Source organism: Anomalospiza imberbis, chromosome 7 (assembly GCF_031753505.1).
Source record: "Anomalospiza imberbis isolate Cuckoo-Finch-1a 21T00152 chromosome 7, ASM3175350v1, whole genome shotgun sequence".
Classification (NCBI taxonomy): Eukaryota; Metazoa; Chordata; class Aves; order Passeriformes; family Viduidae; genus Anomalospiza; species Anomalospiza imberbis.
In genome coordinates this window covers 19,520,261-19,547,620 of record NC_089687.1, presented here as the reverse complement: position 1 = coordinate 19,547,620, position 27,360 = coordinate 19,520,261, and the positions used below count along the sequence as shown (strand labels likewise).

Below are 27,360 nucleotides of genomic sequence, written 5' to 3'. Positions count from 1 at the left end.
ATATCTCAGTAGCTGGCAATTGAGTAACTTCAGAATAATGAAAGTTAGCACTGCCTAAGAAAAGAAAGGGGTAAATATCTGTTACGAGTTTTCAACCCAAGTGTGTTTGGGTTGTTATGGTGTTTGTGCCATTAAAAGACATTTCAGATGCTCAGTTTCTAATGACATTTTTATATTTTTGAGAATACTGGGTGGCCTAAACCTGTATAAGCTGCAATGGCAGAATGGTTGCTTTTTGTACAGACAGAGAAATAAGGCATGAATTTCCTCAATTTTTTCACGCTTTTTTGGGAAATAAATGAAGGACACATTCCCAAACCTGGTGCAGTCTCAGTGAGTCTTCTGTTGTTTTTTTGACTGCCCTGTAAACCTAGTTATCAGATTCTGGCTTGTAAATCCGAGTCAATCTATTTTAGTTTGCTGAAATCTAGGCATACATTTGTGACCAGAGCAAAACTTGTCATGAAGGAATGCCTGACAGTCAGTACTGTATAATTCCTGATACAGTACTCTACCTATATGGCATTTTGCATGCTAAAAGGAACTTTTTCTTGCTGGTTCTGGTGCACAGAGAGCTTTTAATTGTAAATCAGATACCTGTTAGCATGGTACTAACTCTGAGCTAATAAACACTTGCCTTCGAGTAGGACTTAAAGGCTTAAGCACTGCACTAAAATAAAGGTGGAGCTCACCTTCAGAGTGGGCTTAAATCCTGCCAAGTCTCTGTGTGTGCCAAGTATAGAGTTATTTTGCAGGAAAAATACTTCATAGACATATTCTGTATTGTGGAAAGTAGACATCCCTTCAAATGATTTTTCCTTTTCTCCTGGCAGGTGTGGTTTAGATTTTTTTTTTTTTTTGGTTGGTTCATAGTCTTTTGGGAGGGGGCAGAATTGTATGTAGGTCCTTGGGTAGGAAACACAGGTTTTTTGTTATCCAGAAATACAAAACTGAAACACTGTGGAAAAACATGCAAACTCTCTTTCTTCATGCTATAGTTTTGCAAATAGATATAAAGCAAGCAGAGAAGCCAAACTTGCAGCTTCTTAATTACAACATGAATTTTATACAAAGTTACAGGCTGTTTTTTATAAATATGCCTTATTCACTTGACAGATTTTGATGACTGTCAGATGTGGGGTGTCTGTGACCAGCTGTGTGAAGACCGTGTGGGACATCACCAGTGCCACTGTGTGGAAGGCTATTTCCTAGAGCATCACCGGCATTGTCGGGCCAACACTTCAGGTTAGTGCACTTCAAGTGTCTTGTTGGGCAAGTAGATAAAGCTAGGCAAAATGGGGTAGTTTTAATGTCTGTACCACACAGCTCTCTTTGATTTTAACTCTGCCCTTAAGGACTTATGGTCAGGACAGCTTTCAGAATATCAGCAAATGTCAGAACTCTGTATCTGCTGGCAAGTGTAGGTTGGTGTTGATTGCCTCATCAGGGCTGCTTCTCCTCTAATCAACAAATGTCTTCTAGGCTCCATTGGTTTTTCAGCACCCCTGACTTTTGCAGAGTTGGGAGGTTATTGCCAGAGCACTCCTGAACAAAAAAATTCTTACTTCTGTGAGGGACAGTTTTCTGTCATGCTCTCTATGGAGCTTAGTGCTGTCAAGAAATCAGGAAACCTCATTTTTTTTAGAACTGTGCCAGCAGATGGTTTTGCTGAATGGTGTAATCAAACACTTGCCTGTGAGAGAAGCCATGCTCTTGGCTTTGAGTGTCGCAGTCTGAACTCTGAAGAATACTTGTAACTCAGCGTGTAGTTCCTCATCAGCTATAGGCTGCTTCTCCTGACCTCCTGCTCAGTTCTGAAAGCAGGCCCCAGGAAACTCTGCTTTGTGGAGATGTAATGTCCTAACAGGCTATTGCGTAAGGCAGGTGTTCCTACCTACGGAAAATTGGTGGGAATGGGAGTTCCTGCTTGGCATAGCTGATTAGCAGCCTTGTTTCTTAGAGAAGCAAGAACTGCTCAGCTCCCTCCCCTTTCCTTCTTTCTTCAGCCACATCTGCAGACCTGTCTTCAGCTCACCATGTTATAAGTATTTCTCTCTTATAAATGGGAGAATTTAGTTCCTGCTTGAAGTCAGTTTCACTGGGTTCATTTTAACTTTAATAGAAATAGTCTTTTGGTGTTTGCACAGGGGTTTTATAAAAGTTTTACCTGGTATGGCTTTAAATACATGTTCCTGCCTGATTTGCTCTAAGTGTACAAACCAAAGGCAAATCGCAGCTAGTTAGCACTCACATAGAAACATTTATACAGATTGTAGTCAGAGCATCTATTTAAAACTTTGTGTCCAGTGTATGAACCAATATGTATATATTGCAATGCCCCTTTGCAAAATATCTTGCCTGCAGAGTAATCATATCTGTGTCCCTCCTGCTTTCAGCTGGTGTTGCATCGATCATTTTTTCCAATGGCCGTGATTTGCTGATTGGAGATCTTTATGGAAGAAATTTTCGTACTTTGGTGCAGTCACAGAATCGTGGGATTGCAGTTGGAGTGGACTTTCATTTTTACCTGCACAGAATCTTTTGGACCGACACAGTGCAAGATAAGGTTGGCAGAAATTTCAAGAAGAATGTATTTCTGTGTACCTGGAAGTAGAGAACTTCAAGAGGCAGAATGTGTTGATAGGCCCTCATTTTTGAGAGCCAAAGCTGGCTGTATTTTTGTTTTCTAACAAAAAAGCTCCTTGAAATGTTTTATGTTAATGACTGCATTTTTTTCAACTATACTATTACATGTGACCTATTAAACAAAGAATCCTATTATATGGGAATGTCTTGAGCAATTTTTAATTTTAGTTGAGACTGAGTCCAAAAAACTAATTAAAAGAAATAGTAGACATTGTTTCAAAACTGAGCAAATTTTTCTCAGTAATTTTTGAAACATGATCATTTAAAATGTAAAAGCTGTGTGCCTTCCAAAATGATAAAAATCAGACTTCTTCGTATACTTCAAATGGCACTGTAATTGAGCTTGAATAACAAATATTGACAGTATTTTGTGTAATGAGCCAATATTGTGTTACTTTTCTCTTTTTTTTTTTTTTTTTTAAGGGTAATTATTTTAGCTTCAAGACACAGTAGAGCAAAGTCATTTAAAAAAACAGTCTGGGGACTCTTGTGGAAGTTGGATGGCACCCTTGTTCTTTTTTTCTGTGTATAACTTAGGGAAACCAAAGAAAATCTTAGATCAGATGCTGAAAGTTCATAATCTTTGTCCTCCTGTTGATCGTCGTGCAGAGTGAAGGAGAATCTGTGACCTGGCTCCTGCTAATGCCACTGATGGATCAATTTGGTGTCACTGTTGTAATTCTGCACCTATACATAAGACATGTAATAAAAACTATAGTTCTCACCACAGTTCCATGCTGGTTCTGTGGAAAGAACATTCACTGTGTGGCTTTCAAGTAGGACAAGATTTGTATGGACAATTTTTCACTTGTTCACAGTTCCGGCATTTTTATTGTGGCTGTAGTAGGTTCCTGTTGCTGCAGTTGCTTTGTCAGTGGGGCTGAATGTAGTCAGGGTAAAATCTGCACTTTTATGAGACAGGAGATTTTTTCAGTCTTTGTAATAGGTATAAATAAAAGATAATAAGGAATTTTTTGCTGCACACCCCAGGTGACCAGGACTGCATTTTTATCTGCCTAATATAGTTTAATCCTAATTAATTAAGATTAATTAATCTAATCAAGTTCTAGCTAGACTATCCAGATGAAAACATTTGCATTTAGGATTTTCTTAAATGATGAATATTTCCACCTGATGTCTTAAAATAATGATATTACTGGGGCTTTTTTTGGTCTTTTTTTTCTTTTTTAAGGTTAAGACATAAACTAAACTAGAAAATTGTGGGTTGTGTTTTGTGTCATCTTTATCTCATTTAGTGTACTGCCAGATAACCTAATGCCCGTAAGCTCTTTCATCAACAGGGTTTTCAAAGAACAGAGTTGACAGTTAAGTAGTTATCTTGATTATTGTTACTTGGAACTGAAGAATATTCAAAATTAAGCAACTCTTTCAGCTCTTATTTTTCTTGCATGTATTTACTTGGCCATCTCTATTTTCATTTAAATGCATTCCAAATCTCATGCTGTTGTTCCAAAAAAAAAAACCAAACCAAAAAAAAAAAAAAAAAAAACCAAACAAAAAAAAACCCCACAAAAAACTACTTTTCGTATTACTCAGTGTTATAATCACACAATTACTGTATATGTAAAATTATTTTGTTTGGACTGTTTACTTCATGTAGCTCTGAACTTGCTTGTAAAATAACAACATTATTTTTCTTGAGCAGGATGCCCTTAAAATTAGCCTTAGATAAAGGAGACCACAAGCTGTGAGACCTCGTTTCTGTGAGGATGAACAGCTTTCCCTTACTTTCTTCATTTTACTATTTCCCCTTAGTGGAAGCTGTAGTAAGAGCTCCCCCTCTTGTTTCTGGCCGCTGTTGAGAGCTTTACCAAAGCCTGATTATTTGTTTTCAATCAATAAAAACACTGAGTTTTGCTAGATTCCAGGAAAGCAAATGCACTTTCCTCTTTATATTTTTAAAACCATTTGCTGGCTAAGACAAGGCTGTTTTAGTCTTTTATCTTGTCCAATTTGCAGAAATGCTAGTTGAAGACAAGCCTTCTGCAAATTTTGCATTGGTTTCCAGATCTTTGCAAAAAATCCTACCCTAAGGAATAAGTTAGAGGGTAACTTGCTTGTATCTGCTGGCAGATACAGATATAGTTCTGGAATGGTGATCAATGTGATGATAAAAGACATAACATGTGACTTGTGATTCAAAACATCATGTGGGTACTGACAATATTTGTATTGTTTTCAGGTTTTTTCTATTAATATTGATGGCTCTGATTTCCAAGAAGTTTTAAATATTTCAGTTGACACACCTGAAAATCTAGCAGTGGATTGGGTTAACAATAAACTATATGTGGTTGAGACCAGTGTGAACAGAATAGATATGGTTAACTTGGATGGAACAAACCGTGTGACTCTTGTTGCTGAAAATCTTGGAAATCCTAGAGGAATAGCACTGGATCCAACTGTTGGGTAAGTGATACTTATCAGATAATGGTAAAAGATGTCAGAAATTCCCTTATTGCGATGTAAATGGAAAACAACTAGGAAACAGCAGGAGTGGTCATTTTAGAATCAGATATAAAATATTTTGAACATTTGCATTCTATCCTAACCTATTCTGCACCTTAGTTTGTGAGAGGGCTTTGCAATACATTTATTTATGATGTGTGGAATCTGTTTCATGGCTGGAGTTGTGTGTGCATGAGCAGCACTGAAAATGGGACCTGTGGAATTGCCCTGCAGAGGAGTATTATCCTTAAAGATTTCAGTTATGATACCACCCACAGATCTCCCACTATTTGAAATAAAGAGATGGAATGATGCCAGGAAAGTTAGTGTCTCCTAATCCATATGCTTTAAAAGTATATGTGAACCATGAAAACATGGATCTTCAGAGAATGGGAAGAGGAATTTCATGCAACTTGTAGTCATGGCTGCTGCTTTTGTTTATTTCTGGCAGTAAACTTAAGTCTGTGATTTAATAAGGAAAATAGTACTTCTGAGGTCTTTTGGGTGAAAGCATGCTGCTTTATGGATTTATTCTATAAAAGAAAATGAAAATTACTTTTTGTGTAGAAAGTATAAAGTATGTTTTCATAGTATGCCAGCTGAGAAACAAATTCTGTTCTGTAAGGTTGCTGGTTTTGAATTCCATGTGAAACGCTGGGGTTTCTTATAAAATCTCGAGGAAATGTGACCTTTTTTCTTTTTTATCTCTTTATAGTTATTTGTTTTTCTCAGACTGGGACAGTCTGTCTGGTGATCCTAAAGTAGAAAGGGCCTTCATGGATGGCACAAATCGTCAGGATTTGATAAAAACAAAATTAGGCTGGCCTGCTGGGATAACCTTAGATATTGTGTCAAAGAGGCTTTACTGGGTTGACAGCCGGTTTGATTACATTGAAACTGTAACTTATGATGGACTTCAAAGGTAGGTGAAGTATTATTCCTTGGTAGCTACAGATACACTGATTATTTTATGTCTAGTTGAAAAAAAGATTTCTCTAACAAAATGAGATACACAAAGGATGAAAATTCCAACATAATGAATGTGATGCACCTTTGTCTCTATGGTGTCATGCTACTTCTAGACATTCTTTAATTCATTATTCTTTGCTCTTTTTTGACCTTGAATGCCTCTTGCCCTTATTTTATAATGTACATTTTATAGTCCACCAGTATAGTACACATTTTTAGAGCATTTGCTTTTTATTGTTTTTCAATTCTGTTCATTATTTTCCATCATAACTTCTTTGCATTTTTTTCATGAATTAATTTATATGAACTATCCCACTTCAAAACACTAATTTGTGTGATAGGTATTAAATGCTTTTCTTACATTTTAGAAATCTTTGCTGTCAAAAATTAAGTCATCCTTCTCTTATTATGATGCTGGGGAGACTAAATCACAGCATGCAAGAAGGGAGTCCTTGAGTTTTGATGGGACTGTGTCTTACAGCATAGTGTTGTTTAGATGCCTGCTTCTCTCTGTATCAGATTAGTATCAGTTACTCAGAACAAGAAAAAAATGTCCCCTTTAGCATACCTTCTATGTATTGACTTCAAAAAACAGTCTTCTGCTCATTTGACAGGTCTGTTGTTCAACGTATTTTTTCACTTACTAAATTATAAAATTAATGTTGCTATCTTTTCTCCTCTCATCTTTACTCACTGTATTTTCTTGGAATTTGCTAACACTTTTTCTCTATTTTCACTGCCGTATCCTCTAGGTTGATGAACTGTGTATGTTTAGCTTTGTCTCTTCAGTTCATTTGATCTTTTTCGTTTGTACTTTAGTAGCTTCTCTGTTAAAGCAAAAACCAGTGAATGAATTAAAAATACTGTAATCTTTTTTCTGTTAATAATGTTATTGTCTAGGTAATATTTGGTAAATAATTTAAAATCATCTTTATAACAGGAGAACAGTAGCTCATGGAGGCTCACTGATTCCTCATCCATATGGAATCACTTTATTTGAACACAATGTTTATTTCACTGATTGGACCAAAATGGCAGTGGTGAAAGCTAACAAATTTTCAGAGTCTAACCCTCAAGTGATCTACCACTCTTCTCTGAGACCTTATGGAGTGACAGTTTACCATGCTGCCAGGCAGCCATTTGGTAAGACCATAAAATAGATTATGAAGGGACATTTGGGAAGCATGTTACCAAAAACTGGTAAAAATTATGAGACTTTTACTTTGCTGTAAGAAACTGTAACTATGATACATAAATTTGTATTGTAAAACTGGGCTGATTTTTATCACCCAGTTGTTTCATCCAACTCCTGTAGCTAATGAACTGTCAAATTCCAGAGTATGTGGAGCTTTGTAAATAGACTGATACTTGGTGGAGTCAAACCTGTGGGTTTGAGTAGTATTGGTGTTTAGGATTTTTTTCCTCAGCACTGCAATGAATGCAGTGAAAAGGCTATTAGTATTCAATTAATTCTGTGAGATATATTTCTGAAGTAGGTCTATGTGCAGAAGACCCAAATTATGGCCTTAATGCTGTGTGCTGAGTGTGTCTGTATAAGCTGAATTCCTTAATGATGGTTACCTCTGATGTGATTTCGGTGCATTCCACAGTAGAACTGGTGGGGTATGTTGTCCATGTGATGTAACTCTCACATAATCCACATGATTTATTGTGGATGTTGAAGAAAATCCTGAAAAATCGAGATAGTGGTGCCATTCGGTTAATAGAGGAAGTTATAATTCTATCTGTATTATTTTCCAGTAAGAAATCCTTGTGGAAGTAATAATGGAGGATGCGAACAGGTCTGTGTCCTCAGCCACAAAACAGATAATGATGGCCTAGGTTATCGCTGTAGGTGTGTCCTGGGCTTTGACCTACACGTGGATGGACGACATTGTGTTGGTAAGAAAATGCCTTACAATTGTTAGAAGTAATGCTACTCTATTAGCTCTAGAGCTGTTTCTAGAACATCTTTCTTCTCTTCAGTAGCTTCAATATAGTGTGGACTTTTTGTCTTTTCACCACAACTCTTTTTGACAGCTTTAAATGTAGTCATTTCTGCTGATGTTCATTTCAAGCCACAACTTAAACTCACCTCCTTTAGTGAGGATTTTGAGTTAAATATGGAATATGTGTATACAGCTGTATGATTGAACTCCTAATCCTGAAATCAAGCATGAATGCTTGCTAATATGCAGATTTTGCATTATTTTGAACATATAAGCCTGCTTTCCTGTGCAGTACTATGCAGATTAGGTTGGTCTTCTCCCTTTTATCACATGGCAAGTATAATAGATTATTTTGGAGCTGTGTGTTTCTATCAGCAATCTTCTTCTTCTTATTTGAGTGCAGAATTGTCCCTGATGCACATTTACTATGACTGTCTACTGACAAAGTATGTCATATAAGTTGTCTATAATTTTAGTATTTGGCCATTCATTTATCTGGCTACCCCAGATATTGTCTAGTTTTATGGTGGCTCGACCATAAAGCCTGTGAGTTTTTTTTTTATAGATGATTATAAAGACAAGACTACAGAAGATTATTTCTGCTTCCACAGGCATAATGATTTCTTTAAAAGTGTATTAGGACCACAGTAGCAATGAAAGAAGAATACTTGACCACATCACCGAATATTCTGGATTGGGTTTTGGTTTTCTCCCTCAGTTTTTATGTCTTGTCAGTATTTAAATCCCTATTTTCTCATTCTCCTTTTTTCCACTTCCAGGCTAGTAGTGTTACCAAAATAAAACAAAGCTTTTCTTAATACTCAGGTGAGTATTGTGAATCAGTAAAGTCTGTGTCTGACTTTTCCTTTCACAGCTGTGCGGCAGTTTCTGCTGTTTTCATCCCAGACGGCAGTGCGGGGAATCCCATTCAATCTCTCCACCCAGGAAGATGTGATCATACCTGTAACAGGGAGCCCTTCATACTTTGTTGGAATTGACTTCAGTGCTCAGGATGACACAATTTTTTTTTCAGACACAAGTAAAGACATGATCTATAAACAGAAAACTGATGGTTCAGGTGAGACTCATGCTTAGGAATTGTAGAGTAATTATGGTAAGGAGACTAATATATATTTTTCTAAAAAAAATAAAGAAACGTCAGATTATGAGAAATACAGATAAATCTCAGTGTGACCCCAGTAATGTGGAAATTGTTTCTCAAAAATGTTTGTACAACTCGCATTAATCTTGTTGAGTTCTCTTGTTTGACAAACTTGTTGAATGCATTTGGGAATGAACTATTTGTAATACTTCTCACAACTGGTATTTGCCCTCACTACTCTATTTATGCAGACAAGTAGTATGAAACTGTGTTTCCATTTTAATTTTCCTATCTGGAAAGTAGGATGTTTGTTTTGATACTGTAATACACAAAAAGAAGATAAACTTTGTGAGATTTTTGGAAATCCTATTTAGGCTAGTGTAAAGAATGTTTCTCTCCAATTTATAATGATCAAATGTCAGCGTATAGTCTTCTGTGTTTGCTTGCTGCCTTGGGTCAGGTTAATGGTAGACTGCAGCTGACCATTACTATGCAAAGAGTAGGTAAAGTCTGGCTGTTGAGCAAGATGTTACTGCACTGACCTTACTGACCTTCATTTGTAAAATCCTCAGTGTAAACTTAGTGACAGATTTTTCTCTGACCTTTGGCTACTCTTTATTTTCCCTCTTTTCCAGTTGGGCTTGTGGAGATACACCTTGTCTGGAGCAAAGGGCACCCCTCCATCCCCTTGGTATTGGTCTTTATATTAAGTAGCACAGAGGTAGCATTTTTACCAAGGGGAACCACAAGTTTCGTCAATAGAATACTGCACTCGTTATTTCCCCTGTTCCTAAACATTTGCAATCATTATATGTGTTATAAATTCTAGGAAGAGAGATCTTGACTGCTAATAGAGTGGAAAGTGTTGAAGATTTAGCTTTTGACTGGATCTCAAAGAACCTCTACTGGACAGATCCTCGATACAGGAGCATTAGTGTGATGAGGCTGGCAGATAAATCCAGGAGAGCAATTGTTCAGAATTTAAATAATCCTCGTTCAATAGTGGTTCATCCTGTTATTGGGTAAGTTTAGATTCTCATTTTAAACTATCTGTACAAATTCATGGTTTAAACAGAACTGGTGATATCAGATTTTACATCTGATTCTGGATTTTTGTTCTTTTCAAAATACCATCTCTTTTCAGTTGTCTTGTCTTCATTTCGTTTGTTTTCTTCCAGCCTAGGATTCAGTACCCAGAGGAAAGGGCACGGTGAAATAGATTCCACATGACAGAAGCACTCAAAAGAACTCTCTTCAAAAGCACTTTGGTTTTTTTCCTTCTACTCCTGTTCATTGATAAAAAAGGCAAAAGAACTTGGTTTCTTTGTATCACTCACAAAGCTATTTCTCTTGGTTGAAAGATGGAGTTTGCTACATTGTTTTTAATACACTTTAAATTTGCAGACTGCAAACATTGGTTCCGTAGTTTTCTCTCTGAATTTCTTTATTTGAGCCATATTGGATACTACTGTCTGTATTTGATACAGACTTTACAATATGTGACTCCATACACAAAACGAAGCCCTGCTTTTCTTGGATGGAAATGCTTACTTTCAAATTCCATAGTCTGTGTTCTTTGCCAATCCCAAGACAGTGTTTCTTTCACTGCATAGTTTGGCTTCATAATGTCATACTACTTTCCATGAGTAACCAAATACACTGTTTTGAAAGTAATCTCATAAGAATAATGTTGAGCCTGGATCCTTGGATATCCCAACATTTTTTATTTGCTGCTTTATAAAACTATTTAACATTAACTTCAACTCTTTGATGGTAAGCATAAGTTAAATGCATCAGGAGAAAATTCTTTATAGTATTCATGCTGGAAGATGCCTTTTTGATTGGTTCTATTTCTATGTCAGTAATTACATGAGAACCTTAACAATTTTAACCAAGTTATGGATATTTTATATCTAAAGGACTTCCAAATACTTACAAATAAAATACTTACAAAGATTCCGGTTGTTGTATACAGGATAAGTATGAATTGTCGGTACTAGTGCCAGTTGAGAAGGACAACACGAAATGGTATTTTTTTAAGTTACGTGAAGGATACAAAGAAAAATGTTAATGCTGTTTCAAATGTTTGCTCTGTTTAATCACATCATATAATTTAGTCTATATGTCTTCTGACATGTGTCTTTTCAGGTACATATTCTGGACAGATTGGTTCCGTCCAGCAAAAATCATGAGGGCGTGGAGCGATGGATCCCATGCCTTGCCAATTGTCAATACAACGCTAGGCTGGCCTAATGGCCTCGCCATTGACTGGAGGTACGGGCAACACAGAAGACAGAGAGGCTATTTTTGAGCAAACATGTTTCTTCCTTTAAATTGTTAAAGAGTAAAAATAAAGGAATGATGTCAGATTGCATGCACCGGCACTCTTTTCTTGAAGACCTTATCTTTCAATTGGTTAAAAAGCCTTAAAATATAAGGTTTTTTCATAATTCCTCCCCACTTACCCCAGTAACTTCTTGTAGGTTGAAGATTATTTTTTAAGAAAATGCTAGTGCTTCATAATGGACATAATGTCACAAAAAGATAAAACATTTTCATTATTTCTAGTTCTCTGAGGTTGTACTGGGTGGATGCTTTTTTTGATAAAATTGAGCACAGCACCTTTGATGGGTTCGACAGACGGACTCTTGAACATATTACTCAGATGACTCACCCATTTGGCCTTACAATTTTTGGAGGTAAGTCTGGCACTGAAATATTTATCTATCGTTATTACAGATTTTCCTTTTCATATGGTGATCTGTGAGTTTGTGACATAAAATGACAGAGATTTTGCAATACTGGTTTTCCCAAAAAACACTCTTGAAAGTGTCTACTAAAAATGTCTTCAGTACTTGCTTGTTTTTAGAATTGGTTTTATGTATATTTATTTTTAAATGTTTTTAGATAGGTCAGGTAATTAATGTAGTGCAACAACTCACATATGCTGTACTAATTATAGCTTCCAAGGTGAGCTATTCATGCTGAACAGACAATGTGAATGACCACTCCAGAGATGGCCAACACTTCAGGATTTCTAATAATTATATGTAAAGTTTATTACTATATTTATGTTGTGTCTGAAGAAAGATGTCAGTATGTGACCCTTTTTGATTGTGTATAAAAATATCTTCAAAAATACTCTAAAATTTTCTGTGAAGTAGTCTTAATGAATTACTTAGAATTGCCTTGGAGTTTGAAATTCCAGTTGGGTTTGTTATGTGTTAATTTCAGTAAAACTTTAGAAGGCTTTCCTAAGTTATGTCTGCCTGTGACTGAAGGCTCACTTTGGCAGCATTATAAGTGGTGAAGGTCCTTTTGTCTTTTTCATGAAACAGTTATGAAAAATGGTTAAATTTTCATGAAAAGTCCTCTAGGTTTTTTTTATGATACTTGATCTTTTATGTCATATTTCTGTATAATATGCTAAATATTTTTCAAAACAGGTTATGCCTATTTCACTGATTGGAGACTTGGTGGAATAGTTCGAGTAAGGAAGTCTGATGGAGGAGAAACGACTGTTATTAGGAGGGGCATTAGTAACATTATGCATGTTAAAGCGTACGATGCTCATTCTCAAATAGGTGAGCCCCTTTCTTCTATAGAGGGAGGATGTGAAATAGGGAATAAGATACAAAATGTCAGGACAGCAGATTTCCAGTTTCAATTCTATAAATGGCTTCACTGAATCATAACTGACATGCAAGGGAGGCAGCACAGGCACTTGCAATCACCCATTTTTTATTTCCAGTTGTTTAAATCCATTGTATTATTGTATCACTGCTTTGTGACTGGATGCAATTTCCCTCTACCCCTTCTGTTACTGTACTTAAGAAGTGACCAAAATGAAATTATGATTCCATTGTGTTTTGTGTAATTGTATCACCAACTACAACTTCGTATTTCTCCTTTTCTGGTAGAAGTTTTAGTTAAAGTAAATTATTTATTTTGAGGAATTGGGTAAATGTTAATAAAATTACTATTCTTCAAGTAATTACGATTTATAAATCACTATTTTTAAAAATTTTATTTTCTTAAATTCTATGTGATTCTATGATCTAAGCCAAGGATTTGGCATTGTAGTTAATTTTGGGAAACAGCCAATGCACTCATCAAACATAAGATTAAATCTAAGACTACTTGGTATCAAAAGATTGCATCTGGTCTTGCAGCCTTGGTCAGATAGCAGTTCTCTTTTGTGGTAGTATACTTATTTCCAGACAGTTGCTGAAAATTATCAGAAAATTGGATGAAATTTAATAGTTTGTATTCAGCTTCCATAAACATTTGTGGCAGGAAGAGTATATGTAATGCAACACTTCTTTTATGCTATTTCTAATATTGCTGTCGATGAGCTTGACCTGGTTGTGCAGTGTATACAAAACCAGAACTTGCTACAGCACTTTTTTTACAGTTATTGTGCACTTTTAATAGTTCCCAAGATGTTATCTGTAGTGTGTGCATTGATCTTCTCTATCACTTTTTAAGGCTCTAACTACTGTAATAGAGGAACAAATCCCAATGGAGACTGCAGCCATTTCTGCTTCCCAGTACCAAACTTTCAGAGAGTTTGTGGGTGTCCTTATGGCATGAAGCTGGCTTCAAATCAACTGGCATGCGTTGAAGATCCATCCAATGAGCCACCCACTTTGCAGTGTGGCTCCTTCTCATTTTCCTGTGGTAATGGAAGATGTGTGCCTCGATACTATCAGTGTGATGGTGTGGATGATTGTCATGATAACAGTGATGAACAAAACTGTGGTTCTTTAAGTAAGTAATCCCTGTAATCTGCAGTTAGTGTTCCTTGTTTGCAGTTCGGGAAATTTAATGAGTCAATATGGCCTCATGGGAATAAACTCCAATTTTTTAGGGCTGCATCTGTGAATAAATCCTGAAATCTTCCTGGGAAGTTAGTTACTTTGGAAATTACTTGGAATATAATTAGTTACTTTGGAAATTATATCATAGGAATACAGGATTCAGTACCAGCCACCTAAACAATGCATGAAAATATTAATATCTCGCTATTCTCAAAATTCAGTTTGCGGAGAAACAAAAATTAATTTTCTAAAGAAAAATGTTGTCTTTATTCTTTTTTTTTGGTAAATTTTGAAAAATATTGGAATATCAATAGCTTGCCTAATTTGGATGCATGGAGAGGACCAAGCCATCTTAGTAAAGATAAGGACACTTATAAAATGGCACTATAAGAAATATAACAAAACCATATGCATTGCCTAACCTTCCTCTAAGATTAAAGCAGCACCTTTTATTTCACTTAACGTCAGAATAAAAGATTTTTTTGTCATAATATTTGAGCAATGCTGATCCATTTGTTACATCTGGATTTTAATGGTTAAGTAAATTAAAAGCACAGTGTTTCATTTCCTGGTTTTACAGTAAGATGTCTCACAAAAAATATTTTGTTATTCAAGTAAATTGAGAGAAGAGTGAGATAATCACAGTTGAGAAGGCATTGAAGAGAGGATAGGATACTGGAGATATCAAAGAGGCTTTTATGACATATCTGGTGCTTCTTCAGAGTTAATTCCTTTAAATCATGAACAAGAAAATAGGACACAGTAGTAAAATGTGCTCCCTAATGCACAGGACTAACTAGTATGACTGAGGTATAAACTGTTTCTTACTAATAGGCCATTTTAGAATAACTAGAATATCTTTTGGGGAAAAGTACAGAGCAAATGTTTACTAGAAGTTACTTTTCTTGTTTAGATTGTTGTGGAGTGCTTAACTGTGTAATTTTTATTGTTTCTTGCAGCTTAAAAAAGTTTGTAAGTATTCTGTTCAGTTCTGCAGCATGTTGCATAACAGACATTTTATTTCTAAGCAATGTGCACTTCAGAATTTGATGCATATTTTTGGCATTCTGTAAGTGTAATGAATGTACTGATAACTGTTGCAGAAAAGGCAAGATTTGGAGATCTTTATAAAGACTTTTTTTTTTTTATTATTCAGACAATACTTGTGCTTCTTCAGCTTTTACCTGTGCCAGTGGACAGTGTATTCCGGGTCGCTGGCATTGTGATAAACATAATGACTGTTTTGATGGCAGTGATGAATTGCATTGTCCTACACAAGGACCCTCTTCATGCCCTGCAACCCATTTCACCTGTGATAATAGAAGATGTATTCCAAGAATCTGGCTATGTGATACTGATAATGACTGTGGTGATGGCTCAGATGAAAAAAACTGCAGTGAGTATCATGGTTATCTGTTTTTATAGTCAACTGTGCATATCTTCATAGACATATCTGTTGGTATAAGGATGATAAATGAAATTGGGAAAAAAGGGCTAGTATCTAATTTAGACTGATATTTTGTGGTCCTTAAGGTATGGAAAACTTGTCTAATTTGAAGATCCAGGGCTAAGTAGAATGCAGAGAAATAATTAAAAAAAATAAAAAGGGGCAAATGTGATAATCATAATCATGGTGCTGCATAATGCCATCCACTGTAATTAGCAAAAAGCAGTTAAAACTGAGATGTTCTAAACACCTACTTCATAAGTGATGTCACTGATGGCTAATGGTGTAGTCAGCTAACCTAGGCTGGAAGTTTTTACCAGAAGTAAGATAGTAGCTTTTTCATATACTTTCTTTTGAGTTATTTATCACTATGTGGAATCTTTTATTTATTTTCCAAGCCTACATATAAATGAAAAATTAACTGATATTAATTTATTAGTGCTTATAATTTATATGATTGCTAGTTGCTGTATTATATGCTGCAAGCTAGGGATAATGTTTTTCTACTTTCTCAGCAATATGCTGATTTCAAAAGAGAGGAAAGAAACACATTTGTATTCATTGTCATTCTTAATAGCTTTCACAGGCACTTGTGAGCCCAGGCAATTCCAGTGTCCAGACCATCGCTGTATTGACCCATTCTATGTCTGCGACGGAGACAAAGATTGTATAGATGGTGCTGATGAGCATGACTGCAGTAAGTGTAACTTTCTTTGTTGAATGCCTCTTTATTGTTTCCTCACACTTGCCCCCAAAGGAGTCTTTGGTGATCTCATATTACCAGCTTCAAGACAGCAGAATGCTCAATAAACCTATCCATAAATTAATCCTGTTTGTGGTGCTTTTGATCTCTGGGCTGCTTGTGGAGGGCTGAAATCTGTTTCCTCTGTTTTCTGTGAATTACAAAGTCACTGCATTTTCTGTGTCTCAGGGAAATTATGGTCTTCAGTGGAATTGATACCAAAGCAGACATAAGCACCTGTGGGGAAAATCTGATGCAGTCTAGCTCTGTAAAAGAAATAAATAACATTCAATATTTTTAAATTTTGTAGTATATAACTGCAGCGCCACAGAGTTTAAATGTCTAAGTGGAGACCAGTGTATCAGCACCTACTACCAGTGTGATGGTGTTTTTGACTGTAACGATCACTCAGATGAGGCTGATTGCCGTAAGTATATTGAAGCTGAAAGAAAGGCTTCAGTTATTAAGTGATGCTTCTGGAAATTTCCTTTAATCTGCTATGTCAAATACTGTCCTTGAAATCTTAATATTCTTTTCAGGGAAACATGTCTTTACATCATTTTCCTGAGCAGGAATTTCAAACACAGCGCAAGAATATCATAGAATCATAGAATGGCTTGGGTTGGAAGGAACCTTAAAGATCATGTAATTTCAATCCCCCTGCCTTGTGTAGAGACACCTTTCACTAGACCAGGTTGCTCAAAGGCCCATCCCACCTGGTCTTGAACACTTCCAGGGATATGACATCCACAGCTTCTCTGGAAAACCTGTTCCAGTGCCTCACCATCCTCACAGTAAAGAATTTATTCCTAATATCTAATCTAAACCTGTTTTCTTTCAGTTTGAAGCCATTCCTCTTTGTCCTGTAACTACATGCCCTTGTAAAAATTTTCTCCTCATCTTTCAGTATCTGAAGGGAGCCTGTAAGAAAGGCCACAATTAGGTCACCCCCAAGCTTACTCTTTTCCAGGCTGAACAATATCAATTCTTTAAGTGTTTTCTTGTAGGAGAGGTGCTTCATCCCTCTAATCATTTTGGAGTAGACTAAGCAGATTATGCTGGCAATAGTAGTTGGTCCAAGCAAAGAGGAGAGTTTGCATTCCTTTTGGCTATAACATTTTGTTTTACTTGGCATTTCAGTTTCAAGATTTTAAAGTAAAATAAAGTCTATTAATCTGAAAAACTTGGTATTCATGAGAGTTAGATTGAAACTGTTTTTTGAGTAATTTTTTACACTTAAATTAGTTAAAATGTTACAACACAGGGTGGTGAAAGAGAAACTTGATTTTCTGTAGCTTTGGATAGGTACATAGGTATAAATATGTGTTTGCTCAAAGTATAACAATAGTTGAATTGCCTCGTTGACCACATTATAAAGTAGGAGTTAAATTAGCCACATTTTGAAATGTCATATAGATTGACTGACTGTGATTCTATGGCCTGATCTGAAAGCAATACACTTCTTAATAGCACTATAACTAGTTTTATAAGAGATGAACTGAACATAGTGGTTTTGCTTCTCTGTCTAAAATTGAAACAGCTTCTAACTGTTGAATGTCACTGTTCTAGCTACAAGACCACCAGGGATGTGCCACCAGAATGAATTCCAGTGTCAATCAGATGGCAGTTGTGTTCCTGATAACTGGGAATGTGATGGCCACGTTGATTGTGCAGATGGCTCAGATGAACATCATAGGTGTCCTGCCAGAACATGTCCTCCGTCGCTTTTCCGCTGTGATAATGGCAACTGTGTGTATCGAGCGTGGATCTGTGATGGTGATAACGACTGCAGGGACATGAGCGATGAGAGAGATTGTCCAACTCAACCTTTCCGCTGCCCCAGCTGGCAGTGGCAGTGTCCAGGTCACAGTATCTGTGTGAATCTCAGCAAAGTATGTGACAATTCTGCTGATTGTCCTAATGGAGCTGATGAATCCCCATTGTGCAGTAAGTTACTCTTCAAGTATCTACTGTGGACTATGTGTCATGTCTTCAGAAAGAAATGGAATATTCAGCATGTTCTATTTAATGTCGCAATGCTTCTGGCAGCAATGTAACCACAATGTAATTTGAGGTCAAATTTTTAAGTGGAACTTGCTTTCAGTGAAAAGAGACTACAATGATGACTGAGGAATTCATATGCTATGTCCAGTCTTGTCCTCTGAATTCCAGTGTGACTTTCACTGATTTTAGATTTTTATATAACTACATGGGAATTTGTGTTCCTGGACACATTCACTAAAGCATAATATGCTTTATATTCAGATGAAATGTGATTCAGTCCTTAATATTCTCTTTTAAATTTTTAACTTCAAGAATCATGATTAAAATCAAGAAGTTAATGTGTAGCCAGAATTTGTATTTATGTTGATTATGAATTGATTTAAACATAATCTTTTTCTCTCCTTCTTTCCTCCTTCTTCTCTGTAATCAATGCACATTCTCAGATGAACCCCAGCCAGGTATGATTATAAACTATTTTAAATTATTATTTATACAGCTTTAGGATTGGAGTGGTAAAGTAAATTTTCATATATTTCTAGCTATTTTTGAAAAAGTTAGCCTTCTGTTTCGCATTCATTTAATGGGATTCAGTACATGTGATGTTGTTACCTGCCTTAATGTGCGCTGTGTATCTTGTATTTTGCATATACAAGGACCACAGTCCATTCTCACACTGCATAACTGATGATTCTGCAGTCATTTTAGTAGCAGTCTTTGGCTAATAATGCAATTGAAAAGACTTAAATTTATCATTGGAAGCATTTGTTGACTATTTGCTTATCTCTTTCCCCAACCCAACTTCAGATCAGGAAAGCTGCTCTGACAATAACGCTGGCTGCACTCATGAATGTATTCAAGGACCTTTTGGAGCTCAGTGTACCTGTCCTGTTGGATACCAGCTTGCAAATGACTCCAAGACCTGTGAAGATATTAACGAATGTGACCCTCCAGGCTTTTGTAGTCAGCACTGTTACAATGAGAGAGGATCTTTTAGGTGTTATTGTGATGAAGGATACATTCTAGAAGCCAATGGGAGGACTTGTAAAGCAGCAGGTGAGAAACATTGATGTCAGTCTAAGAATGACAGCAGTGCCTGAAAACTGTCCAGCTTTGTGTCGTAGTTTGAAAGACAGGTGTCTGCCAAGGAAGGCGGGAACCTCCCTTGGAATGGAAAATATGACCCTCTTCCCTCGGAATTGTTATTACTTTGAAATTAATGGGCTTTCAGGCAAAGATATGGGAAAAGGAATAACAGTTCTTTACTAATATATGTACACATGTAGATATGTATAACAAGACAACCAATCAACAGCAATGGCAGCAGCACGGAACCGAACGGACCGGACCCGAACCAGCAGCCCAGGGGCCGCCTTCGCTCGGCTGCCGGCGCTCCCCCTCTGGTGCGGTTCCGGTCACGGCCGGCAGGGGCGCTGCTGGCGCCGGCCCGCCAGGGCGGGTGCGATGGTTGCCCTGCGCCGGCAGGGGGCGCTGTGGCGCGAGCTCGGCCGCGTCCCCCTCACGGGGCCATGGCGGCGGGCTGGGTGGGGAAAGGGGCTGCGGCGGCAGCCTCGGAGCGGCGGCTGGAACGGCAGAGTAGCAAACGAAATGTATCAGAAACTCCACAGCTGTAGCAGGAGCCACAGGGGTTTCCCGGCAGGCGAGGATGCGGGCTTAGTGTGTAGCGAAAACCCGGAGCAGCGGCAGAAAAGCGGCAGCCCGGCTCCGTGCAGCCTGGAGATGCTCCTTTGAGGCGGCTCGGGGTCCCGGGTTTTCCCCTGAGGCACTCAGGGTGGATGGTGAGGGTCCTTTTTGGTAAGGTAGAGTGTTAATAAGGTGCCAGTCCAACAGCTGCTCTTAAAAGCAGAGGCTCACCCACAGTAAGGAAGAAGCAGTACAGGGCTGGGCGGCGGCAGTGGCAACAGCTCGACCGACCGTCCTCCGATGTGACTGCAAGAGCAAGAAGAGGCCAGCCCAGCCCCTCACTCCCAGCCAAAATCTCCTGGTATTGCCGGCCTTCCCGAGAGAATGCCCCTCAGCTCGATAGGGCAGCCAGCTGCACTATCCCCCTTCTCCTTGGCTATAGCCTTTATCTCTCTTAAGTACCGGTCGTTGTTGTCTCTTAGCAACAAATAGGAGAAAATTTCCTGAGAGAAAGCAACTAAAGGAAAAATCCTGACCCCCAACACTTTGCTATTATGGTATTTTTCTCTTTTAAAAAAGTCGATGTAAACAGCCCTTTGGAGCTGTTCATCAGATGACCTTGAGAATTAAAACTGTCACCTGTAGGGTTAATTAGAAACGAATATTTAATTGAAATAGTATATTTAAAAGAACACTGTTATTTTTAGCCTGCAAAGGTCAAAAATAATGTTTTGAAGAAAAGCAATGACAGAGGCTTCTAAGCCATAGGCCAAAATTAACTGTTCATAATGCTCACGAAGTATTTAAAGTATCAATCCTCACGAAGGATCAATGCCCACAAAGCATTTAAATCCCAGCCTTTCGTAAGACTAACCTGGTGGCTATGCTGTACTTTGCTCATTTATAAGGAGCAAACATCACTGATACAGCCTAGATGCCAGTTGTTCTCTGTCTCTTTTGTAGTGCACTGACAGGGCAGAGGAGCCATAAACCCAGTGGAATTTGTCTCTACAGATTTCCAGGTTGTGGAAGACACTTGCATTTTCACTGCACAAAAGCTTGGCTGTTATTAATAGGGAGTTTCTTGTACTTTGCTGTCTTTATGGTTGCTACTCTTCAGTAGCTTTTCAGCATCTCATCTGTGCAACCTAATTACAGCAACCTATGCTTTCCTGTAATCTGTTTCTTCTCCCTTGTTCCCACATGGTCCAAAGGGGGGAAAAAGAGAAGGTGGGTTACAGCGGAGGGAGACCAGGCTGAGTAGATTAATTGGAGGTACCAAAAACTTTGGGAGTTGAATCAGGGGTGGGAGATGAAAGAGGTTTATGGAGGAATGAGTGTTGGATGTCAGCAGCAAACTGGTTAGACAGGGGGGAATAGGACCCAAGGTCCAGACAGGAGCCTGGAAGGGAAATCTGTAAAAAGAGTTATGGAGAAAAGCCAAGGTAGATTTAAAAGTCAGGATGGACAGACTGGATATGCTACTATATCATGGCCTGACAATTGATTTGAATTTGTCCTTTCAATATGTATGTCTAGATACTACAGTTTTGATGCTATAAAGTCATGCTAAATTACTCAGTGGTTTTTTCTCCCAGTTACTGTTGAATAGCTCATTGGTTTATTTTAATTTCTATTCTTCTGACAGAATCTGGGAATCTTCTTTTGCTGGTGGCAAGTCGTAACCAAATTGTTGTGGATAACATCACTTCTCAGTCACACAGTATTTATTCTCTGGTTCGGGATGGGACAAATATTGTGGCTATTGATTTTGATTCAATCACAGATCGTATCTTTTGGTCTGATACAACACAGGATAAAATTTGGAGTTCTTACCAAAATGGGACTGACCGAAAAATAGTAAGTTTTGCTGAGGAAGTTTTCTTGTCTTTTATGGAGAGAAAATGAAGATGCTGCATCTTCAGTTAACAAAGGAGAACAGGGAAATCCAAATATAGTAGGAAGAGAGATAACAGAGACAAAGTGAAACAACTTTGTAGATGCTAAGCTAACATTTCATATAGCTGTTTGAAAAAGAAAACTGAATGCTTTCAAGAAGCCCTTTTTTAGACATCAAAATATGAACTGGTTTTCCTATTAGTAAATTTGAACTTCTTCAATAGACTTGCGAAGTCAGTAGGAGTGTTTGGGTTTATGCTTTGCCATCATTTTGAGTATGTACACCGTGATTAATTCTGCATAATAGACCTAGAAGATATTGAAAACTTGATTCATAATTTTCCATATCTATAGAAATGCAAGGGGTAAAATTTAATACAATCTTTCCCCCCTCCCACCCCCCCTGCTTTTTTTGTTATTGAACAGGTGTTTGACAGTGGTGTCACTGTGACTGAAAGTATAGCGGTAGATTGGGTGGGTCGTAATCTTTACTGGACAGACTTTGTTCTGGAAACGATTGAAGTCTCCAGAATGGATGGGAGCCACAGGACTGTGCTGATCAGTGAAAATATAACAAACCCAAGAGGACTAGTGTTAGATCCCAGAACTGAGTAAGATTTTTCAAGTTATTTTTTATTAAGATGCTTATTTTATGATGTAACTATTAAAATTTGAGACATGCCCAAATTGTATTGGAATTGTAAATGATAAGTGGAAGAGACAACTTAAAACAATTTAGTGTGTTTGCAGAGCTGATTAATATTTCAAATCTTGAAAAAATTACTTGTGATACGTTGCTCTGTTTCAGTGTAACAAGATGGCTTTTTACCTGCAAAATTTTTTTCTACATTTGCTTCTGAGTTAAGAAGTATTAATTCAAAATTATGATATATCACTTCAGTTGGTGGTATACCACAAACTTTATGTGATTTCATGTCATATGCCTACCTTCATAGTTCCAAGTCTGAAATAATTGTATAGATGGTATTGTTATCACAAAAGCACTTTCCCATTTCAGACAGCAAGTAATATAGAGTTAATGTGATGATTTGAACTGTTCATGTACATAATTTTACTCTTTTTTTGAGGTTTTCAATGCCTTGAACTCTGTTTACTGCCAGTTTCTGTGCTGTTAACGTTATCAATGCATACCTGTTAGAGTATAAGCCTGTATTAAATTACTATGTTGCATCCGGAGAATGAGATTATAATCAAAATTAAAACCAGTGACACCAGTAGCTTCTATATGCTGCTATTATTGACAAATAGAAACAGCAGTAGAAGTATTAAAATAATTTCTATAACTGAAATTACTTCAGTAAGCATGTTACTAAAATAAATTATTTCAGTATCATTGTGTAGGACTGTTCATAGAAAGATTGCTTCTATTTTTTGGCTAATGACTCTTAATGTAATGTTTCTTAATAGGCAGCTAGGTTTTTCCCAGATTGCTAACCATGAGTTACTTTTTTCAGTGCTCATGTAATGTTCTGGACGGACTGGGGCCAAAACCCTCGAATTGAAAAAGCCAGCATGGATGGCAAAATGCGCACAGTGATTATCAATAATAAAATCTATTGGCCCAATGGACTTTCCATTGATTATCCAAATAAACTTCTCTATTTTGCTGATGCTTACCTTGATTATATTGACTTCTGTGATTACAATGGAAACAACAGACGACAGGTGGTTGCAAGTGATCTGGTAAGCCATTAATAAGGAACCATTCTTTTCCTGTATCCCTGCTGATAGTACTTAAAAATATATTATCCTTGTCATAGACTTTGGTGTATTTTTCTTCAAAATTATTGAGTGAAGCAGATGTGAAGTATTTTTTCTGCTTCTTGCTGCTGGAAAAAAAAGAAATTGCATATCCTATTCAGTCTCTCAGGAGATCTCCAGCAGAGTCTGGAGCTGTAGACTTGGTGCTTTATAGCATTCTCATCTGTTCTGTCTGCATCTATGAAATCTGAAGGTGACATCTGACACTGCTGCTACTAGGTGGTGCATTATCTGTAGGCAAATATAGTAGAGAAAGCCTGGAGAAACTTTTCCTGGTCTTTTGTGAGTGATTATTGCTACTATTCTTGACAGCAGTGAAGACTTTTGTGCTATGACTTGTTTTGTGCAGCAACTCCATCAAGACCATCCCTCTTACAGTCCATCTCCCAGTAAAGTAGATTAATTGGAGGTACCAAAAACTTGGTACAAGCTGGCAGCTTGTAGCACTGTCCTTGTACCAACAAATAGTGCAGATGTTCAGCTGGCATACAGAAACTGGTATCAATAACCATGTGAATGTTTTCAGTAATTGACTCTTGAGGCTTTTACTTTTGGCTGGAGGGACAATTAGTGTGATATAGGAGCCAAGGCAATCTTTCCACTCCTGGTTATCTGAAATCTAGATAAGTCACCTTCTTTGATCCTCTGGTAAATTTTAGGGGAGCTTATCAAGGATGCAGGTTCTTGACAGGTCCATAATTCTCACTAGACATTTCCTCTTGTGCTTTTGAATATGTACAGTTGGCTCTTTATCTGGAGGTTCTGCCCAAAGTAGTTAGACTGCTTTGTTAATTCCTCATTCTCTTCATCTCACAGGGTCTATATAGCATTCCAGCTTAAAAAAAAATAAAATTCCTCATTATTAATGTATTGTTTTTAGACAATAGATGATATTTCGTTTTTTTTCTGAAAAATGTCTTTTGAGACACAGTTGCTTCATTATTTATTTATTTAAAAATTATGCTCACCTCTGTTATTACTTCACTGCTAACTTGACATCTGCAAATTTCCAGAAGTAAATTGGTAATCAACCTTGCCTTTTTAGATATTGCAGCATCCACATGGTCTAACTGTCTTTGAAGATTTTGTGTACTGGAGTGACCGCTACACTAATCGAGTAATTCGGGCCAATAAATGGCATGGAGGAAACCAGACAGTTATGATTTATAACATTCACCAGCCGTTGGGTCTTGTGGCAGTCCATCCTGTAAAGCAGCCTAACGGTAAGTTCATCAAAACAACTTTGGTAATTGCAGAAATAAGCATGCAGTTGGAACACCAACACTGTGTCATGCATTGGAACACCAAGTCTTTTCAGCAAATGGATTGGGTTAAAACAAATAATTCATGCTATTGACTTTCAACTGTTCAATCTGGTGTTAAGGAAAGCAACCACCTAGGCAGCATTTCAGGATGATGACTAGCCAAAAAGAATAATAAGGAGGTAGTTTATGCTATTTTCTTGCACTTTGTTCTGAATGTTTTTACAATTGAAGCATTTTTGGAAAGCATTTTAAATTTTAAAAATTCTCTGTGTGGCATACTAGATTCAATTTCTTTTGCAGTAATAATTTTTTTGAAAAGATTACTGTCATCAACCTTCTCTGAAAGTACTTCTACATTATTTTAGTCAATGAAACAATAAATAATATCCTTAATTGCATGAAATATTCTCTCTGAGATCTTGTGCAAGTGGTCTCTTGCAGCTTAAAGACTAAAAAACGCCTAAATGATTTCTGTTAGGTAGAGATCTTTCATATCAGACTTTTTTGTTATTTCATGGCATGACTTGAGTGGGGAGCGTGTTGATATGAATATTATCTTTCAGCTTTAGTTATATTTGTTGTGTATGAAGTGTTTCCAGCTAATAAATACTACTTCTTTTTTTTTTTTCCCTCAAAATACACCCCATGCCAGGGAAGGTGGAGACTTCCCTGAGTATCTGAGTTAGGCACTCGTACTTTCAGTGCTGGATTTGTTTTGGAACAAAGTCTTCCTCAGACATGTTCAGAACTAAAGTCACCTCTTCTCACTGTAAATTATTCAGTTAGCAGGGCATAGCATTAATTGAGTAATCATAATTATGGTTTGAGAGGTTTTATTTTAACAACCCAAGGTTTAAAAAAATTTCTATCCCTGAAGAATGTTTTCTTTTTCTTCATTGCATTTAGTACATTTTATAATTTTTAATTCTCAGTTATTCTATTGTACTTTATGTGGCTGGGCAAAAAAGGAGGCAACAGAGTACTTGCAGAATAGCAAAACATACTGATGTTGAAGAAATAATTACATGCTGATTGAAATTCCAGATGCAGTAATAAAACAGTCATCCACTCTCCTATTTTGTAAACCATTAGGTCTTACACTAACCAGAGTTTGGATTTTTTTATACTGATGACATGAGCAATTTTCTTATAGTTTGAGTTCTGAGTTTATGCCATTATTTAATTGTCATGTTAATTCGTTTTCAGTTCTTGTTAGTTTTTATATTGGTAACAATTGTGTAAAATCCTGGAACTTCCAAGTTTTTTAGAATAAGGTCTGCTGCCATTGCTAAGGGTGTACTCAAAATCTGATTTTTGTTTTTATATAAAGATTACTCATTCTGAAAAATCTTCAGCAGCAAGTTTGTGGAAGTGGTTTAGATTTAATTTTAGTGTATAGTAATAATAGCAATCAGGAGAGATCTTCAGTGTCTTTTTTTTACATTTTACAACTTTTGATTCAGAATTTCAAAGTAAGTTAAGAAATTTGGCATTGAATTCCCACTACCTTTGAGTAAGACATTGCAACTATTTTCTCTTTAGTTTCTCCAAGACGTTTTAGCAAATAATTTAAATCTCCCATCTAGAAGGGTTATTACAATCAAGGACTGCAAATCCCACAAGTTTTCCCATGCAGTTAAGAAAAGTTTGAAATGGAGTTTGAAAGACTTTGTGATGTATAAAAATTGCAAAAATCACTATGATAATGTACTGGTTTTCCATGGAAAATTCTATCCTGTCACAAATATATTGTATTGCTTGTGGTTCTTAGAAATAATTTCATTATTTTAATTTTAAAGAAACCACAAGAAATAGCAGAACTGTCTTAGTTCTGGGTTAATGTCAGTAGCAATGAGAGAGAATGTTCTCTCTAGTTGCTTATACTGTTATAGCTGCTAATAGTTCCTTTCTTATTTTCAGGTATTAATTCCTGTGCATCATCCCCCTGTAGCCACCTCTGCTTACTTTCTTCATCTGGACCACTTTTTTTTTCCTGTGCTTGCCCTTCAGGATGGATCCTTTCTCCTGATAACAGGAACTGCATGAGAGGTAGGGAAGTATTGATGAGATGATAAAAAAGACCTGATATTGTCAAATCCATCCCTCTCCCAGGTGAAATGCATACTCCTGTGGGCTGCTGCTCATTAAATCAGTTTGGGCCACTCCAGACAGACTTCATTTAGGACACATGGAATATACTTGGCCTAAAGGTTTGGCGATAGGTTTGGGAAAGAACTGAATGGGCGATTCAGATTCTTCATTTGGGGAAAATGGGTGAAATTAGTTTTCTTATAAGCACTTTAAAGAAGCCACACTTTAAAATTTCTCACCACATGGAATGTTTGGCTGTTGAAATACAAATCAAAGGAGCTTAGTATCAGTTAAAAATAAAAACATACTGTGGCAGGTCGTTGTGTTCGTTGTAAGTATTCAGCTTGGAAACAGGGGTTGTAACTGTAAGAGTGTCAGGATGCAGGACTGGAAAGGACTTCCTTGGTCACTGAAGTTTGTTTCTTTGTTGTCCTTGACTGTGAATCATATGTTGCCTTTCACTAGTCAAGCTCCAGTTTTAGATTAACTTGGGTTCTTGCCCCTAAAATTCACTGAACCTCACAATTTTAATATTTG

General features: G+C 37.0%; 1 protein-coding gene across 6 annotated transcripts in view; it reads left to right on the top strand.

The window, feature by feature from the left end:
- The window catches only part of LRP2 (LDL receptor related protein 2), a 116,182-nt gene that overhangs the window by 34,158 nt on the left and 54,664 nt on the right, over positions 1-27,360 (top strand). For 3 of the 6 annotated variants that reach the window (XM_068195792.1, XM_068195791.1, XM_068195790.1), the window contains exons 11-32: positions 1,117-1,245; positions 2,397-2,566; positions 4,850-5,073; positions 5,828-6,034; positions 7,022-7,224; positions 7,843-7,983; positions 8,905-9,108; positions 9,962-10,154; positions 11,281-11,406; positions 11,701-11,831; positions 12,579-12,716; positions 13,621-13,902; positions 15,109-15,348; positions 15,977-16,096; positions 16,452-16,568; positions 17,711-18,088; positions 18,950-19,198; positions 21,435-21,646; positions 22,112-22,296; positions 23,161-23,389; positions 24,513-24,690; positions 26,653-26,781. In XM_068195792.1, the coding sequence (XP_068051893.1) occupies positions 1,117-1,245; positions 2,397-2,566; positions 4,850-5,073; positions 5,828-6,034; positions 7,022-7,224; positions 7,843-7,983; positions 8,905-9,108; positions 9,962-10,154; positions 11,281-11,406; positions 11,701-11,831; positions 12,579-12,716; positions 13,621-13,902; positions 15,109-15,348; positions 15,977-16,096; positions 16,452-16,568; positions 17,711-18,088; positions 18,950-19,198; positions 21,435-21,646; positions 22,112-22,296; positions 23,161-23,389; positions 24,513-24,690; positions 26,653-26,781 (4,185 nt within the window). Of the gene's footprint in view, positions 1-1,116; positions 1,246-2,396; positions 2,567-4,849; positions 5,074-5,827; positions 6,035-7,021; positions 7,225-7,842; positions 7,984-8,904; positions 9,109-9,961; positions 10,155-11,280; positions 11,407-11,700; positions 11,832-12,578; positions 12,717-13,620; positions 13,903-15,108; positions 15,349-15,976; positions 16,097-16,451; positions 16,569-17,710; positions 18,099-18,588; positions 18,604-18,944; positions 19,199-21,434; positions 21,647-22,111; positions 22,297-23,160; positions 23,390-24,512; positions 24,691-26,652; positions 26,782-27,360 lie in introns of those variants that run through there. The other 3 variants (XM_068195789.1, XM_068195788.1, XM_068195793.1) reach the window with 2 other exon arrangements.